At 47.4% G+C, this 18395-nt stretch overlaps 1 protein-coding gene across 2 annotated transcripts in view; it reads left to right on the plus strand.

The window, feature by feature from the left end:
- Window positions 1-11877, plus strand: part of GAB2 (GRB2 associated binding protein 2) — an 88442-nt gene extending 76565 nt beyond the window's left edge. Inside the window, exons 4-10 of one of the 2 annotated variants that reach the window (XM_048933794.1) lie at window positions 2574-3160; window positions 4336-4430; window positions 5006-5288; window positions 6297-6387; window positions 8125-8227; window positions 9042-9167; window positions 9488-11877. In XM_048933794.1, the coding sequence (XP_048789751.1) occupies window positions 2574-3160; window positions 4336-4430; window positions 5006-5288; window positions 6297-6387; window positions 8125-8227; window positions 9042-9167; window positions 9488-9631 (1429 nt within the window). In that variant the 3' untranslated portion in view covers window positions 9632-11877. Of the gene's footprint in view, window positions 1-2573; window positions 3161-4335; window positions 4431-5005; window positions 5289-6296; window positions 6388-8124; window positions 8228-8538; window positions 9168-9487 lie in introns of those variants that run through there. The other variant, XM_048933795.1, reaches the window with a different exon arrangement.
- Window positions 11878-18395: the final 6518 nt, after the last annotated feature.

Consider the following 18395-nt stretch of genomic DNA (forward strand, 5'->3'; position numbering starts at 1 on the left):
TCCAGCTGGAAGGATGTCTCAAAGCCACACTTCAAGATTCCAAACGCAGCCACAGTGAGGAGGAGGAGGGCACAAACACTGATGCTTTGATGGGCAGAGATAAATTGGACCTGAAATAATCACCCTGATTGATGCCCAGTGCACGGGTCAGGCTGCAGGACTACTGGGAATCCCCCCACCCAGCTCTGCTGCTCTCACTTTAATCATCCGTAAAATGAGGATAGTAGTAGCTAATTGGTGGAGGAAGATGAGTTATTAACCCATGGGATACTTCAGATCTTTGCCTGAAAGAACCAAACATCTCACAGGCAGACAGAACTCGGAAGGCAGAAGGGATGCGTTGGCGTTATCACAGCGTTACATTTCTTTTTTCCCCACACAAACCCTGTTTCTGAGCGCCATCTCGTGCTGGCTGCAGGAAACAGAGCCTTCACCCTGCACAAAATCAGCCCCACTTGAATGATGTTAACTGACATCTCCTAGTTTTTCCCACCAAGCTGACACTTGCCAGGGATTTGCAGCAGGAAAGTTCCCACCTTGGTGAAGGATTCACAATATGGGGAGGTGTTTGTATGGGGCTGATTGAGCAATTTTTTTTGGCTGTGAGCGTATGGTTGAAATGATTGCAAACTAAAACAATGAAGATTCAGATCTTCAAGAAGGAAAGGTTTTTGGTTGTGGTTTTTTTTTTAGTGATAAGGGTGGTGAGGCACTGGAACAGGTTGCCCAGAGAGATGGTGGATGCCCCATCCCTGGAGACTTTCAAGGTCAGGCTGGATGGGTCTTTGAGCACCTGATCAAGCTGTAGACATCCCTGTTCATTGCAGGGGAGTTAGACTAGATGACCTTTAAGTGTCCCTTCCAACTCTAACAATTCTATGGTTCACATGGTCTCAAAAAGCCTGACCCATGTATGGCCCAAAGGTGACCCAAGTCCAAAGGTCTGATGCCCATGTCTTATGCACATATGTTTGTTCCTTACTGCAGAAGTCACAGTGACATTAGACATGGGGGAAAAAAAATGAGGATTGTGGGTGCAGAAAGCCAGTCTGCTGGGGCCTGTGGTCCTCTGCAAAAAGTCCCATTGGAGGAAGGAAGAGGGAGAAGTCACACTGTAGGAGGAGGGAAGAAGCAGCAGGAGGAATGAATCAAGAGGCTGGAGATGGAATTTGCTTTGCCAGAGGGTTCAGAGGAACTCAGTGGAGGAGTGGCAGCTAACAAGTAGTCACTGGAGGATCAGGGTCTCCCCATCTTTAGGTCTTCATTCTGTGGGCATGACTTCAAGGCAAATCAAAGAATCAAAGGGAGGGACATATACCAATCATAATGCCCCACTCCCCCCAAGGAATGGAATGTAGATCTGAATGCAGCCCCAAGAATTATTCCTCTCGGACTGCAATCAAGGCTGCAAACCCCAGTTCCCAGCTGGAAACCACTGAGAGTATAACTGACTTCTTTGGAGCTTGCACCACTCTGTGTGGGGTTCCAGAATGGGGCGTCAGCATCCCTGTCCTGCTGTCCGTACATCCCCACAACCACACAAGTGATTAAACAGAGCCACAATGAAAGGAAGAGAAAAGAAAAACACATCTCCATCCATCACTGGCTTCCTATGGCTCTGAGTGTCGACGGAAGGAAATTGTCTGTTTCAGTAACAAACACCCCTGAATAGGAGATGCATCTCGAGCAGCATGACAGGGTCCTGGGGATGTGCTGGTCTTGTAACACATTGGTTTTAGAGGCTGCTCCCTGCAGGAATATAGCAAAGGGACCTGATCAGAGCTTTGCAATGAGCAATCTTCCCTCCAGCCCTCCCATAAGGGCTCCATCACTCCCAGAGAGGTTTTGTTGTCCTCTGAGAGGGTAAGATATAGGTGTTGCCTGGATACTTTGAAAAAATCCCCATGAATAATCATTTCAGCCCATCTTGAGTGAATTGACACGGTGTAGGTAAGAGTAATCCTTCCTACTTCCTTGGACATGGGTGGCCAGCACATGATGGTGGGGATGATGGTGTGGCTCATTGCAGTATTGTCTTGGATCATTGTCAACTAATGCAAAAATTGCAATTTCTGTCTATCTGAATTAAAGGCACATTGCAGCCTTTAGCCCTGCCATGAAACTTTGTGTGTGCAGCTCCCACTCATGGCTTTGCTGGGAGGAGGCTGAGGTTACAGGTTGTCCTTGGGCATCCTGAAGATGTTTCATAGAATCATAGAATCATTAAGGTTGGAAAAGACCACTAACATCAAGTCCAACCACAGACCCATCCCCACCATGCCCACTAAGCATGTCCCTCAGTGCCCCATCTACACATTTTTTTAACACCTCCATCACTTTCCTGGGCAGCCTGTTCCAACACATTATGACTTCTTCCAAGAAGAATTTTTTCCTAATATCCAACTTGCTTTGGGACACACTGGGTCCTGGGCAAGCACACTTGAAGGGGTCTGAGGTGTTCTTGTTCCCATGGATTTGGCAATGCAGGTTGGGAGGGTAATGAAGAGAGGGAGCAGAGCTCAGTGCTCTCCAGCTCTCTCGCATCTCAGCCCCTTTCTTTCCTTCCTCTGCAGGAGCGCCAGCTTCTCCCAAGCCACGAGGTCCTCCTTTTTCATGCGCAGTGACACGGCTGTCCAGAAGCTCTCACAAGGCAACGGGCACTGCGTGAATGGAGTGGGTGGGCAGCTCCATGGCTTTTACAGCCTGCCAAAACCCAGCCGACACAACTCAGAGTTCAGGGACAGCGCGTACGACCTCCCACGCTCTTTCGGTTCCTACACACACCCCAAGTTGAGCCTCACCAGTTCCGAAACGGATAACGAGGAAGTCTACACCTACAAGACTCCCAGCAATGCCTTATGCAAGGAATTTGGAGAGCTCTCCACGGACTCCTACGATATTCCCACCACCCCGCTCTCCGTCTACCAGATCCCCAGGACATTTACACTAGACAAGAACCACAATGCTCTGGCCGTGGCCGCCAGCGACTCACCCACCATGCCACCCCCGCGGCCTCCGAAACCTGGGCAGATGGAGCCACGATGGGGCAGCCCACCCCAGCGACCCCAACCCAGTGAAAGCTTAGGGTTGGCCCCCATGGCAGCCACCATTCCCCGGAGAAACACACTGCCAGCAGTGGAGAACAGCAGGCTGCACCGAGGTGAATTTGGGAACCGGGAGCAGGGTTGGCTTTCTCTTATCTTGAAACCTTGGACAAGGAGGTCCAACTGAGTTGCAACAGAGCCAGGGCAGATGTTGACAAAAGCCAATATGGGAGGCTAAACACAAAGAATCTTTCTCTGGCAAGGTTCTGGCCTTGCTTTTGATATGCAATAGGCTCATGGCATGGAGAGGCACCCCAGGGCTCTGCTCATCCAAGCTGCTCAGCAGGGTGTTGTGCTTTGAACTAAAACCCCAAACCTGCTTGTACATGCAGTCCTTCACCAAGATTTGCCATTTTTAGCTTGCTTGTGGTTCAGTTCATAACCAGGACTACCAGAGCAACACCACTTCAGCCTGGAGGTGTCTCTTCATTTTGCTCACCAGACAGGGAAGTAGTTTTGCATATTGCCAAGACCCAATACCCCCAGTGAGGAAGAGATGCCCTTTCCATTAGCCACCCATGGAAAGTGGAAACTGTTCTTTCCACCTCATGGATGGGCCATGGATGAGTGTACCCTTTCTGAACTTTAGTCCTAGTCTTGCAGGGATCAGAGGAGTCTTGGAAAGAACAGTTTCTCTCTGCATCTCCTAATCTAGCCCAGTTCATGTAATCATTGGTGGTTCTCAAGCAGATGAGATAGTGCAAAGTAATTTTGAAGGGGAAGTTGGAAAGAAAACGTACAATAAATGATACACACAGCTTCCAGAATTGCCTTTTTTATTTTCTTCTACCTAAATACAAACATTTAGACTGAGATCAGAGCCACACTCTACAACATGTAGACAGTAGGTATTCCAGTGCTTAGCACCCCATCTTCAGCCCATCCTCCCTTTAGCAGAAGCTGCCAGCCCTAATGTCTGCCAACGGAGCTGCAACAAAGCTCTCCCTTAACCCAGTTTTGTCTCCATGATCTACCTTTCCTGACATCTTCACCTCTGAGATTCTACAGTGCTTTGACAGAACCAGGTTAGGTGCGGGCAGCACGGTGATGTGTTGGAGATGATAAATGGGAGAGAGTGCATCAGAGATTCAAAGGATCTGGGATGGCCTTCAAGTCACATCATCACACCAGTGTCTCTTGCCATGATCAGCAGAAATAGATACTGCCTTGCAGGGCCAAGTTGATTGGCAGCTGTGCTGGGATGCTTTGTACATCTGTGGTTGTCTTGCAGCTTCTTCTTGTGAGACGTACGACTACCCCCAGCACGGGGGCAGCAGCGCCGTGCAGTCGGTGGAGTCCATGAATGATGGGTACAACTCCTACCTGGTAAGTTGGCTGTTGGGTTGGCCGTTGCTCTATAAGCACTGTTTGGGCCTTTATAGGTTAAGACAGTTCCAAGTGGAGCCTCACAGAAAGGCTTTGTGATCCTAAACCATGGTGACCAGGAGTTAGGCTTCTTCCTGAAAGCCAGGGGTGCTGCTGAGCTGCGTTTTGACACATTGCCAGAGCAGCCTCTTTCGTGATCTTTCTAAAACTTCCTGAGCTGGAAATTACTTTAGAGCAGTCTTTCATGTTTTGTTTTAGCCATGGTCAAAGCCCGGGGAAAAATAACTTCCCAGGTTGTTTGCTTTTGCAGATCACTGTGATCATGAAAGTGCATGCTTGGGTGATGCAAGCCTTTCCCTAAATTTGGGATTCTGCAGTATCTTGAAAGCAGGGGAGGTAGGCCCTCGGTGCAAACTGATGGCCGAGGAGGAGAAAGGCTGTTCATTCCCTCTGTGCTGAGTTGTTAAGGCTGGTCCCACTGATGACTGGGGTGTTTGATGATAATGAAATGAAGGGGTTTGAAGGGTCTCTGAGTGGTGCCTGTTGCTCACAATGTGCTCCCACTTGTCCCACAGCAGGCCAAGGCTGTGGTGGCCCGTTCCCACAGTGCCGACTCCGAGGACAACTACGTCCCCATGAACCCCGGTTCCTCGCCCCTGATCCACACTGAGAAAGCCAACGACAACGCCCAAAATCTCTACATCCCCATGAGCCCTGGGCCGCATCACTTCGACCTGGTGGGATTGTCCTCAGCCACCCTCCCCATGCATAAAGGAGGGGCCATGGCCCAGTGCCACAGGAGGCTGAGTGAAATCCAGCCCCCACCAGTCAACCGCAACCTCAAACCCGACCGGAAAGGTAAGAATGGATGTTTGTGGGCAAAGCTTTCCCTGAACCCTTCTGGCTACATCTGTCTTCTTGTGCACACTCAACAAAGTCCTTTGCGAGGTCTCATTTGCTACCAGCAGCGCAGTCAGATCTTCGGATCTCCCCTTTCCCCATTCCATTCCTCTTTCAAGGGGACTGTGGTGCAACGAAGCTCAGAATACCCATCTCACACCCTTCCTGGCCTTTAAAGGAGATGCACGTGGCAAGCACAACTCTTTTGCTGGCAGCTCTTTCTACACTCCACCCCAAAACCTTTGGTAATCCCTGGAGATGTTGAAGAAACATTTAGATGTGTCATTTAGGGACATGGTTTAGTGGGCAATATTGGTGGTAGACAGACTAGACAATCTTAAAGGTCTTTTCTAACCTTCATAATTCAGTGATTCTACTCAGATCACTCACATTTCTCCTACTGTTTCCTACTGATGGGTTCTCAGCAGCTCTTCCCTCAGGGCTTTACCTGCACCCATATCACCACCTTGACCCTTGCTCAGCCCATTCAGGGTATTTTGGTCCCAGCTCAGGAGGAGGGCTCCCATCATTAGAATGTCAGCACCTAACTCAATCAGCACGCTAGATGAGGGCTGGGACCGCAGCACAGCATTCTTTTCTTCCACTTAATAACCCACCCATGATGAGGAAAGCTTTCAGGTTACTCTGTAGATTTCCTTTTCAAATGTCTCTGGGCAAGTGCTCTAGCCAGAAGTTGATCAGTACTGGTGTTTTCCAGCTGTGTTGAGGCATCAGAACTCCCTTATGAGACACATTCCCCTTTTGGGGCCATCCATCCAGCTCTGAGCTGTGAGTTAGAGGGAGCAACTGACCTTTTCTCCCTGGTCTCAGCATAAATGACAGCAGAGATCTTTGATTTGTCATCAGCAAGGAGGACTAATGTGCGAAATGGGAAACAGCAAGTAAATTTTAAGAGATTATCCCCTCTCATGTTGGTTATGATCTGAATAAAAACTTTTATCCCAGCAAAGCCATCACCACTGGACCTGAGGAACAACACTGTCATCGATGAGCTTCCCTTCAAATCACCAGTGACAAAATCCTGGTCCAGACCAAGGTGAGTAGTGGTTGGGTATGGTGCATACTCAAGTTTCCCCAAAAGATGGGTGATCTTTCATCTTTATTTTTCCTCTGTTGATTTTAGAAACAGTAGCTGCAGAGCTGGGTCATGTCTTGAAAATAGACAAGCAGCTGTATTAAGCTGAAAGTCCACATTGCACAACATCTTCATCCATCAGGGATCAGTAGGAGCTATCTGAGAAGAGGATTAAAATTGGGAATTTATTGAGTAATTATTTCCTAAAATCTCCTGCCACACCAGCTGATTTGGGGCTTGGGGATTTCTTTGGTCACATCATGGCCAAACTTTGGGACAGATTGAGGAAGAGGAGCTTCTCTCTTGGAGTCCTTGTGAACTCCATCCAAGTGTTGGGAGAGCCAGAGCCACATTCCCCACATCACAGCCAGTGACAGGAAGACAAATGGGTTTAGGTTAGGATTTCACATGAAAGCCCAGAATGTGGCTAATTAAGATCCCTTGGAAACATTTTGGGATCTGACATTGCCACCACAGCTCTGTGGCTCTGACGCAAGACCTGCAGTCCATCATGACTTGTGACATGGCCAAGCAACCCCAGTTCAACTGCAGTAGGGGCACAGAACCAATTTCAGATCCAGCTCGTCCCCAGAAATTCTGCTTTGGTCTAAAAATGCAGGGTGAGACACACAGGGTTTGACTCAGTTGTGTTTTGATTGCCTTGAAAGCAAAGTCTAGCCTGGAGGAAGTCTGCAAAATGAAACCAAAGCACTTCATAGCAAAGTCTGCCAGCCAGAAATAACAGGATTCGCACAGCTCCAGTTCTGCTGCTAATTCTCAGTCTGATGTTGTCCAATGAAAGGAAGAAGCCAGGTTTGGCTGTTATGACTCTTGTAATAAATTGGATTGTGTGGAGACTGACTGCAGGGCATGAGCACTGTGTGCTGAAATCACTGCACCAGGAAACAGCACACAGACTTTGACTGACAAGATGCCTGACCCCGTAGAAGCTAATGGATTTTTCCCTTATCAGTTAATCATATGACCCTGCCTTTACTGCAAAGCAACAAATAGCTTTTTAAGACACGGGCTTCGGTGCCAGATGCTGATTGCATTATGTTATTCTCCATAATTAGATCTGGCCAATTGAAAACAAGGCAACGCCTTGCAGATTATTTTCAGTCAAAAAATTCAGATGGGGCCCTGTATGGTCCTAAAGCCTGGAGCTGAAAAGGGGCTAGAGATGAGAAGCCTGCTGAGGATCTCCAGGGAGGCTGGCTGTGCATCCTCCCCAGTGAAGTACTTCCCATGAGATGAAAGAGTTTATGGAGACTGATTTATGCAGCTGATTGCAGGAGAGTTATGGATGTATTCAGAGAGGTGGGGATGCCCCGTCCTCAGAGACAGGTCAGGTTGACAAGGTCAGGCTGAACTGGGCTCTGAGCATCTGATGGAGCTGTGGGTGTCCCTGTTTGTTGCAGGGGAGTTGGACCAGATGGCCTTTAATGGTCCTTTCCAACTCAAATGATTCTGTGATTCTCTGATATTTAAAAAGTTCTAGGAAGGGAAAAAAACAAGAAGATCAAACCCAGTGTTTAGTTGACCCATGGGACAGTCAGATTGGAAGACCCCCAATACGCCCAGCTCTTCTCCATCACCCACTGTGAGCACTGGAAGAGAAGAGGTGCAGCTCTCTTCCACCTCTCCCCAGCCATGCTCCTGCAACCATCATTAACACATTGAACCTTGTCCTTACAGCCAGACCTTCAACGCCGGCTCTTTGCAATACTGTCGACCTGTCTCCTCCCAGAGCATCACCAGCACTGACTCAGGAGACAGTGAGGAGAACTACGTGGCAATGGTAAGGGCCTCCAGCTAGGATACGTGGTCCTGGCAGGACAGGACCATTCCCCAGTGCTGCAAACACATTCCTAGCTCATGACGTGGAAGCACCACAATGATTCCAATAGCATCATGATGGATGTAGTGTGCATCCTTACATAATCCCCACATGCACAAAACAGTGGCTTTTGTTCCTGATCTGATACATCCTACTGGGGTTTTAACTCCATATGAGAGCAGGAACACGCATTACCTACTCTGCAAGGAATTAAGAGGGGATAAAAAACATCTAGGGCGTATTTTCCTAATTGAGTTCATTTTTTTTTTCAGGGTGTTTTTCCCCACTGACGTCATGTTTGTGCGGAGGGCAGGGGCTATCAGAGCACAGCAGGGAGCGGCACTGCTCACAGGGAGGGGCTTTGTCTCTCTTAGCAAAGCTGCTGACTTGAAGCATATTTTTAAGGCTGTTGTAACTGAGGGGGCTGAGCAGAGATCCCAGCACTGTGTCCACTGAGGAGTGGCTCCCAGGAAATGCTGGAGCTGACTGTCTCATGTCTGGCACGTGAATAAAGTCAGCGTGGGGCAGCAGAACTGCCGTGATGCAACAAATCCACAGCTCACATTTATATTTATTATCCCATACGTAACCCAGTCCCCAGCAGTTCTGAAGTTCTGGTTGCTGTGAGCAATGAGGGAGCATCTTCAATTTAGGACCTCTTTTGGAAGTGCCACTGAGGCATTTCTTTGCCAGATTTGTGTTAATTCCTTTATAATTATTATTATTTCTTCCCATTTTAATGCTTGTTATCTCTCCTGTCTCTTCCCTGCATTAGCAAAACCCCATTTCTGCTTCTCCTGTTCCTAGTGGCACCAACAGCCCAGCGCCTAAAAAGAGTTCGGGTAGTGTGGATTATCTGGCCCTGGACTTCCAGCCAAGCTCACCAGGGCCACACAGAAAGGTACTGGGGATTTTCTAAACTTCTGATTAAAAGCAATGCTAAGATTTTTCTGTGTCTCTGTAAGAATTCTTGAGATCTTACAAGAAAATGAGCAAGATGTGACCCACGCTCCAGAGTTGGCGAGAAGGCAGAAAACTGGGTGCTGGTTTAACCATCCCATCATCCCATCACACTGTGGTCTCGTGCAAGAAAGCTGCAGAACAGACCAAAATCTTTCACCCGAAACCATTCAGAGGGAGGGTGATGGTCTATTTGGGAGGATGGGAGTTGATGGCTGCTGATGGATAACCAGCCGGTGGCTGTCTTTCTCCTCCCCACAGCCCTCCACCTCATCGGTTGCCTCAGATGAGAAGGTTGACTATGTGCAAGTGGACAAGGAGAAGACACAGGCGCTGCAGAGCACCATGCAGGAGTGGACTGATGTGCGGCAGTCCTCAGAGGCCACCAAGAGCACCAAGCAATAGTGACAGGGCAGATACCTAACAGGCAAATGTCCCAGGGGTTCTTCCAGCTTGGGGCACCACCAGACTTCCAGCTCCATTTGGACTGGATTTCTCTAAAACTGCTGTCTGTGGAGGGGAGGGGTTCTTTATTATCGTTTTCTTTTAAGACAAAAGAAACTTAATTGCAGAGGAAGACTTGGCAGATACTGTTTGCCAGTGATAAAGGTCAACTATGTTAGTTGGCTGGGTTTGTGCTTTAGCTGCTGAATACACCATCCAGGAACTTTGACGTAGCAATACCAGGTTCCACCTTACACATTTGTTGCTTAGAGTTATTAAAGCCACCTTTTATATGCTAATATCATCTTTCCCCTTCTTCTTCCATACAACGCCCATAAACCATACCATTTAGGTTTGGCAGCATCTCTTCCAGGACATCATTCCCTAGCACCAGATCTCTCCTCTTTATGGTTGCCCTCTTCTCTGCCTCCTCTCAATCCCAAAACTGAGCAAAGACCATTCCTCATTGACTTTATTTTCATCATGCCATCTGTTGTAAATAGTAATGTGTCCAAAACCTCTGATAGTTTTTCTCATAGTGGGACAGTCTCTGTGTTTCTGGTAGTGATTTGTAATTGTGACGAGCTCAAAGAGCTTCCATACTGCCTTGTTGAGCTGGCTTTGCAGTCCAGGACTTGCCCCACCATGCATACATACACCAGCATGTGTTCACAGACATTTGCGTGCACGCAGGAACACCCGGGTGTGATGGAGTGTCTTTTGTGGTTGACTCTCAAAGTCAGTGGGTTGGAGAGGTTGGCTTTGGATGGCAGAATGTCAGTCTTTCTGAAGCCAATTGCCTGTGAATCTGGCCCTAGAAACCAAAATCGACCTTTTGTGGCACGAAAATAAGCCCAGTGAAGATGAGTCCCCATCATGAGAAGCTCTGTATGAGGCATCCAGAAAGGCTATGGGATCCCTGTGTACCTGGGCTGATGTGAAGTTGAATGATAAGTGGGAGGCAGGAGAAGATGTAGGGAACAGGAGAAGGCAGGTGCTGTACCTCAGAGGTCAGACTTGGGTGAAGTGCCCCTGTGGGCTGTAACTTGGGGGAAAGGAGTGGAATAACTGAAATGTTGGTCAGTGGTGAGGCCTTAGGCTTGGAAAGATGCTGATCAGAAGAAGCAGGACAGGGTGTTTCAGTATTGAATTTATCACAGCATACAGCTGGTTCATGCTGGAAACAAAGGGTTGGTCTAAATATTTTTCTCCATCTTTGGTGATACCTCTTTGATACAAACAGGACTTTGTGATGGTAATGATCCCAGGCTCTGATAGTGGATGGGAAGCTGCTGTTCCACTGCCTGCATCTTTGACACATCCAGGCTTTGGGATTGCTCCCCAAGCAGCTGCCGCACACAGAGAGTAGAGAAGGAAGAGGCAGCTTATTGCAAAGATAATAACTCATGATCTCATGAAAACAGGAAGAACTAATGATTGCCATGGAGCTGCCTGATTGCCAGACAGCAAGCACTGACACAGATAAACAGACCGACTGCAAATGGAGAGCTAAACAAAAGGCACATTAGAAGGATTAGGTAATAGCATTTGCTAAACAGCTTGAGTTATTCTTTCTTCAAGATGAACCCCTCCCAGCAGCAGGGGCTCTACTTCCCACAACCACCACCAAGAAAAGCAATCATTTCTATTAATTACTGATGCTTAAGTATTAACACATTTGTTTAATCTCAGCCTGAGTTTGGAAAGGTCCAGATGCATCTCACATGGGTATAGGATGCCAGACCCTTAAAGGCTAGGCTCTGCCTCGTAAAATAAGTCTCCAGTTTCCAACACCAGTTGATATTTTCCTCTGCCTTGCCATGAAATGGGAAGATATCAAGGGAAAAGCTCTGATGACCCTTTTAAGACATTGCAGTGTTGGGCTTTTACAAGAATAATGGAGCAAATATCCTCATGCTTATGGTAAAAATAATGATCATCTAGGAGAGAGATGAGAGAAGTCCCAAAGGGGAAGATTAACACAGCCAGATGCTTTGTGAAGACCAGGGCCTGTGCCTCTCATTGAAGACTTGCACGCTTGCATGGTGAGATAATGAAATGAAGAGCAGAGTGCAGTGCTTCATCTTTCTATAGCCCCTTTCATCACCACTTCTCAGGGGAGACAAAACATTGGGTCTGGTCCAGAGCCCACTGAAGTCACTGTAAAGACTCCCATGGAGCTCAGTGAGCTCATTAAGAGGATATGGGGAGATTATGGGGAGATCTTCTGGTCTTGGGTGCCTGAGACACGAAGGAAAAGCCAGTCCCATGGATCTGGTGTGCAGTGACCTGGCTGGAAGTGAGCTCTGCACAGTGCTGAAAGGCAAGGAACTTGGCTTTCCTGTTTCATCCTCCAACCTGCCATATACAAAGGAAGATCAGGTTGGGGAGGAGGGGTTATGACGTACACTGAATGTACTTCCCTGTCAAAATCACGCTGTTTGCCTCCTAAAATGCAGCCATCTCTGGGTGGATTGCAGCTGAAACTTCAGAAATAGCCCTTCATGTTGCTTAGGATCTCTTGCAATTATGATTTAGATGAAACTGAGCCAGCTTCAGGCCAAAAAAATCTTGAGCCACGCCAAAAGCATAAAAAAATCAAGTTGTAATTTGCATTCAGATCTTTTTCTTCACTTTTCTGACCCAGTGCATTAGATATGTATCCAGCTGTTTGGAGCTTGGTCAGAAATGTGTGTCTTCTACCTCATGTGAGGCTGGGAGATGGGGAGCTCAGCAAATCTTTCTGATGGTGCAGTTGTTTGAGAAGCAAACCAGGGTTGGGATGCAATTCTGCACTGGGACTAGGTGCATCTAGTGCCCACTTCCATGTTTAATCCGGGGTGTTAAGATTAGGAAAGCATAATCAGTACTAAACAGTACTGTAGAAAATAGTCCTTTTTCTCCACGTCCCACAGATGCTGGTATTTCTTCATGGGCAGACCAAAAGCAGCTATTTCACAACTGCTGCTTACTATCCCTACCTTGCTTTGAGGTCTTTATTTCTCCAGAAACAGAAATACTCCTACATTTTTTTCCTGCTGAGCATCGAGCAAGTGGCTCCTCCATACTAAGCAGCAACTCCTTGATTCCATCCGTGCCTTGCCGTGTCGACGTGGCTGTGCCTGCCCCTATGTAATCAATTGCTGTGGTGGAAATCATCATCCCTGCCTGTTGCTGAGCTGATTACAGCAGTCCCTGATGATTAATGTTTGAGCAGTATTTAGTCTTAGACTGTATTGAAAAGCAGCTGGCTTAATTACACGGGCTGCCAAGAACTTTGTCCCGAAGGCACTGAGTTTATCACATCCACTCTATACTTGGATGCTGAAGTACGACAGATTCTTTTGTTAGCAATAGGTATTTTAGGAAGCTGAGAACACTGCTAATGATTCATTTTAATTGCTGGCAAGAGATCTGACTTGAGTCCTTACGTCAGAGCTTCCTCTTCAGCTATACAATCTCATTTATGACAAGGGATGTGCTTTTATACGTGTGTGTGCTCATGGAGGAGAGTTGACCGTAGGACAAGCATCATGATCTCAGTTTTTGGTTTTATGAAGTATCAGAGCCATGTCAGAAATCTTCCCAAGATTTAAAGCTACTAATTTGGTGGGTTTAGGGGCAGAAATTTCCAAAAACTGTGTATTTCTTTCTGTGAGTTTGCAACTGCTGTTCACAACCCCTCTGTCTCGTGAGATATACGAGTTGTCTTTGAACTGATTTGCAATGACTTGACATTTGAGTGTTCAGTGAGAAATAAATTTCCATCTCTAAATGGATGCCAGGATGAAATCTAGTTTCAAATATAAGAAAATATGTGTGTGTGCAGACTGTGCTGGGACAAAGCTGACTGGCAGATGGGGCTACATCTGAAGCTGGCACCAGAAGGTGGCCAAGGCTTGGGTTGACTGGGAGATAACTGGGATGAGTTTGGAGTCATGGCCACCAGCCACTGAAGAGGGTTGTACATGGGTTGAGAGGAGAGAAGGTAGGGGTGTTTGCCAGCAAGATTTGAGTCTTGGTCTCCAAAACTTCATTTGGCGTGAGTCTCGTGTCAGATCAGCAGAGACCTGTGGGTTGTGAAGAGTTTTTCTCAGTAAAAGCCATGGGGAGCCATAAAAGCTCCCCTCCCACCACTCTCAGGAATTATCCAGGGCACTTCACCCTTGGGGGAGTCATCCTGCCCGACATTCAGGAATCCCAATCAGAATCACAACAAAAAGTGTGGTGGGGACCCAGCTGTGCTGGTGGACACCTGGTTCTGGGGATCCCTTGGTTTAATCATTGGGAAGCGATGCTGTGGCTTGACAGCACGTGAAGAGGATGTGCTGTCTCTGTCCTCGGAGACCAGAATGGATCAAGTCCTGAACAAATGGGTTGGACCTGACAGCTGCCCTTGCTCGAAGCAGGGAGTGGAACTGGAGATATCCATTCCCCTTGATTTACCTTGAGACCCTACTGCTGGAGCAGGGGCTCCTACATGTAAGGGAAAAGGAAAAACACCTAAATGCTATAGCATCCTCAACAGGGCCAGGACCTCTTCTCTGGGCATGAAATGACCTCAGTCCCTAAGGTCATATACAATGGTGAAGTGGCCTAACCCACACTGAGGCCATCCCTTGCACCTGGGATAGGGCTGACTAGATCAGGCCAAGTCATCTAGGATATGGATACACAGTCTGAGCCACTGGAAAACAGCTTGAAGCCAAAATTTGACATTGACATTGACCCTCCGGAGCCCCACCTGCATCCCTGCATCCCAGGATCCCACTCCCTTGAGTGTACAGGAAAGAGCTGGCTCCATTTGGCCACCCATGGCTCATTGGCTTGGATAGAGTTGATTGTTTTTGTAGTACCTTGAGTAGTTTTTCTTTCATAGTACCTGGAATGGTGCTATGCTCTTGATTCATGATGAAAACAGTATTGATAACACACTGATGCTGTTATCAGATGTTGCAGAGCAGTGCTTGCTCAGAGTTGAGGAGGACTTTTCAGCTTCTTGTGCTGCCTTACCAGTGAGGAACATGGAGGTGTACAAGAAGCTGGGAGGGGACACAGATGGGACAACTGACCCAGAGTGGCCAAAGGAACTTTGCATACAGTATGATGCCATGCCCAGCAATAAAGCTTGGGGAGAAATTTGAATTTTCCAGAGCTGCCATTGCTCAGGGACCAGCTGGGCATTGGTCAGTTGATGGTGAGCAGCTGAATCATGCAAATTTTCTTTTCATCCTTTTTCAAAAAACTTGTTCAACTGTCTTTCACTTCTAACTTTTGCCCTTTCAATTATCTTTCTCCTTTCCACTGAGAATGAGTGAATGAGCAACTGTGTGGTGCTTAAATGCCTGCCAAGGTTAAACCACCACATGGGCTCTGATGGGAAGATGTTTAGATAAACTGAGTGCTGACAAGGGGATCCAGAGAGGGTTTGGCTCTCCTCCATGGGGATCTCCAGAAGCCCTTGGATGTAGGGCTGGACACCCTTTTCTGGGTGTCTCTGCTGGGGTAGGGATGGGCCAGAGGTACACAGAGACTCCTCCAGCACCATGATTCTAATACTGTGATTCTGTGAAATAGCTCCACAGGTCCTGGCTGATCTCCTTAGTCTGGGAAGGGAAGAAGTGGGTGTTTCTCTTAAGTCGTATTTATATTGCACTGACATTTCCCCAGCTGGCGATATTGCTTTTCCATGTAAAAGTTGATAGCTCCACTGTGCATCGTACTGGAAGAACACTGTCAGTATGAGACCAGTGCAGTTGGACTGTGCCTATTAGAGAAGCCCTATTTGCAATGGGAAGGGCAAAAAAAAGAGCCTAACCCCAGTCAGATCTGGAGCCAAAGGACATGCATGGCTACCAAAAAGCCAAGCAAATCTGAGAGACCACTCCAGCATCAAATCACAAGGCAGAGGCAGGGATGAGTTCTGCACAGTCTGAAGCAGTCCATCCCTCTGTCCGCTCGTCCTTAGTGTCCAATCCTTGTTCACAGCTCCTTGAGAAGTGCTGTTAATCAGATTCCTGCCTCAGTGGTTTCTCTAGGAGAAGAGCCAATATGTAGCAAGGTGTCACCAGCCAACTTACCCTGAGCCTTGCTTAACACGCTGTGCCCAAATTTCAACATGTTCTGGAGCAGGAGCTGGGCCCCGTGGCTCGGCTCCATCTCTTGAGCTAAAATTGCTTCTTGATGGGCTTGCTTGCAATCAGCAGACTCTTAATTTTCAATGCTGGCTATTTCTAAGATAACAAGTGCATTTGTAGGCCAGTGGATTGACTAGAAGGGCCATCCTTTTATTGTTGTCTTTCAGGTGACGCCGCATTTTATCTTCAGGCGGGCCCAGGAGGTTCATTTTAAACTAACTCCCACTTTCAGGCTGTAAAATGAAGATTACAATCTTAGTACTTATTTCCCCAGCTCACAGGAGCATGGTGAGGTTGAATTAGTTGACATCACAATTGCCACGTCCAGCATCATACATGACGTTGCTCTGCAAAACTCACTGAGAACCTCATGTATAATTGCCAATGGGAAAAGGAACACTTGCTGGGGCTTTCTTCTGAGTGAGGGAATGGGAGAAAGCAACATTTGCACAGTTTTGGTGTTGTGCTCCCTCACAGTCCCCCAAAATACCACATTTAATTTGGGAGCCCCTAGGACGCAGTGGCTGAAAGCATCGTGGAGAAAAGGGCTCCAAGGGAAACACGTTGATGAATCCCATAGGGCTAGGGCAAACCTTTAGCGTTAGTGATGTCCCACTCAGCTCTTGGTGAAGTCAGCAGTGACTTTGAGCATCATTGGGTGGGAGTGGACCCAGCCAAAGTAGAATAGTTTTTGCCATTTGTATCTTAACCTGCAGCAAGGGCAGGTCAAAGCCCTGGCTTTGAAGCAGGGATGTGTTGTGTGTTTCAAAGCCTATGACTGTTCTGAAAATGGAGGATTGCTTTTTCATTTTGTAGAAGGAAGGACAAGAGTAATCTGTGGCAAACTGTACAGTACATGTCTTCTTGTGGTGTCGCTGTTGGAATGGTTATGAAGTTTTCAAATCACTGTGGACAGCTAATCACTTAAGTTAATTAATTTATTCTTTACGGTTTGTTGTTGTCTTTTTTTTTTTTTTAATGTAATTGGAAACAATTATTTATCCTGTAAATCAGTCTTGAGTGAAACCTAGATAATTCCTTTTTGTTTTTTTGCTGTTAATAAACATGGTACATGACTGATGTGAAAGTGATCTCGTTTTTAAGTACTGTATATGCAGGGGAAAAGAAGCAAGAAAATAAAAGAATGATAATAAAATGATGTCTCTCATTGCTGACTGCCAGCACGGCTATGGAGTGGGATGGAAGTGGGATTGGTTTCAAGCTACGGCAGGGAAGATTCAGGCTGGACATGAGGAAGTATTACTTTTCAGAAAGGGTGGTCAGGCACTGGAATGGATGCCCAGGGAGGTGGTGGAGTCACCGACCCTGGGGGTGTCCAAGGAAAGGCTGGATATTGTGTTGAGGGACATGGTTTAGTAGGAGCTTTTGGGAATAGGTGAACGGTTGGACTGGGTGAGCTTTTAGGTCTTTTCCAACCTTGGTGATTCTATGATTCTATGATTCTATGAAGGAGGAAACTGGATCAGTTTGAATTATGCAACACTTTGAAGCTCTCAAAACATTCTTCAGGTCATGTTTCTATGTATTTCCCACAGCTACACGTGTCCACTCTGTGAAGTGATGGACATGAGAATGAAGCTAGGGATTTTCGTGATAAGAGAAACCCACGGAGATGTTTTTGGTTAATAAAGTGAATTACAACTACATCTATGCCTGCTTCAGGGGAACACTTTAGTACCTCACAGCCATGTATGCTCCATTTTTCTCAGCCCTCACTGATAAAGACTTTTTCCTTACATCTCACCTGAATCCACCTGCTTTGAGCTTGAAACCATTTCCCCTTGTTCTGTCATCACAGACCCTGCCCAAGAGTCTGTCCCCATCTTTCCTGTAGCTCCTCTTTAGATACTGAAAGGCTGCTCTCAGGTCACCTCACAGCCTCCTCCAGGCTGCACAGCCTCAGCTCTCAGCCTGTCCTTGTAGGAGGAATGTTCCATCCCTTGGATCATTTTTGTGGCCCGTCTCTGGATGCACTCCAACAGCTCCATGTCTCTCCTGTTCTGAGGACTCCACATCTGGACGCAGTACTCCAGGCGAGGCCTCATCAGCACAGAATAGAGGGGCAGGATCACCTCCCTCGCCCTGCTGGCCAAGCTGTCTTGGATGCAGCCCAGCTTACGGTTGGCTTTCTGGGCTGCAAGGGCACAGTGCTGGCTCAGGTCCAGTTTCCAATCCACCAGTACCCCTGGGTCCTTTTCTGCAGGGCTGTGCTCAATCATTTCATCCCCCCCCATTGCATTGGTAGCAGAGGTCACCTCAAACTAGGTTTGAGATCTTGCATTTGGATTTGCTGAACTTCAGAAGTTCACCTGGGCCCACTGCTCAAGCCTGTCTAGGTCCCTCTGGATGGCATCCCATCCCTCTGCTGTGATGACCACACCCCAGAGCCTGCTATCCTCAGAAAACACGTTGAGGGTGCTCTTGACCTCACTGTCAACGTCACTGATAAAGTTATTAAAGAGTTTTGGTCCCAGCACTGACTCCTGAGGGTCACCACTCGTCACCAACCTCCATCCAAACATGGAGCCATTGACCACCACTCTCTGGACTCAATCCTGCAGCCAGTT

This window comes from Lagopus muta, chromosome 1 (genome assembly GCF_023343835.1).
Source record: "Lagopus muta isolate bLagMut1 chromosome 1, bLagMut1 primary, whole genome shotgun sequence".
Lineage (NCBI taxonomy): Eukaryota > Metazoa > Chordata > Aves > Galliformes > Phasianidae > Lagopus > Lagopus muta.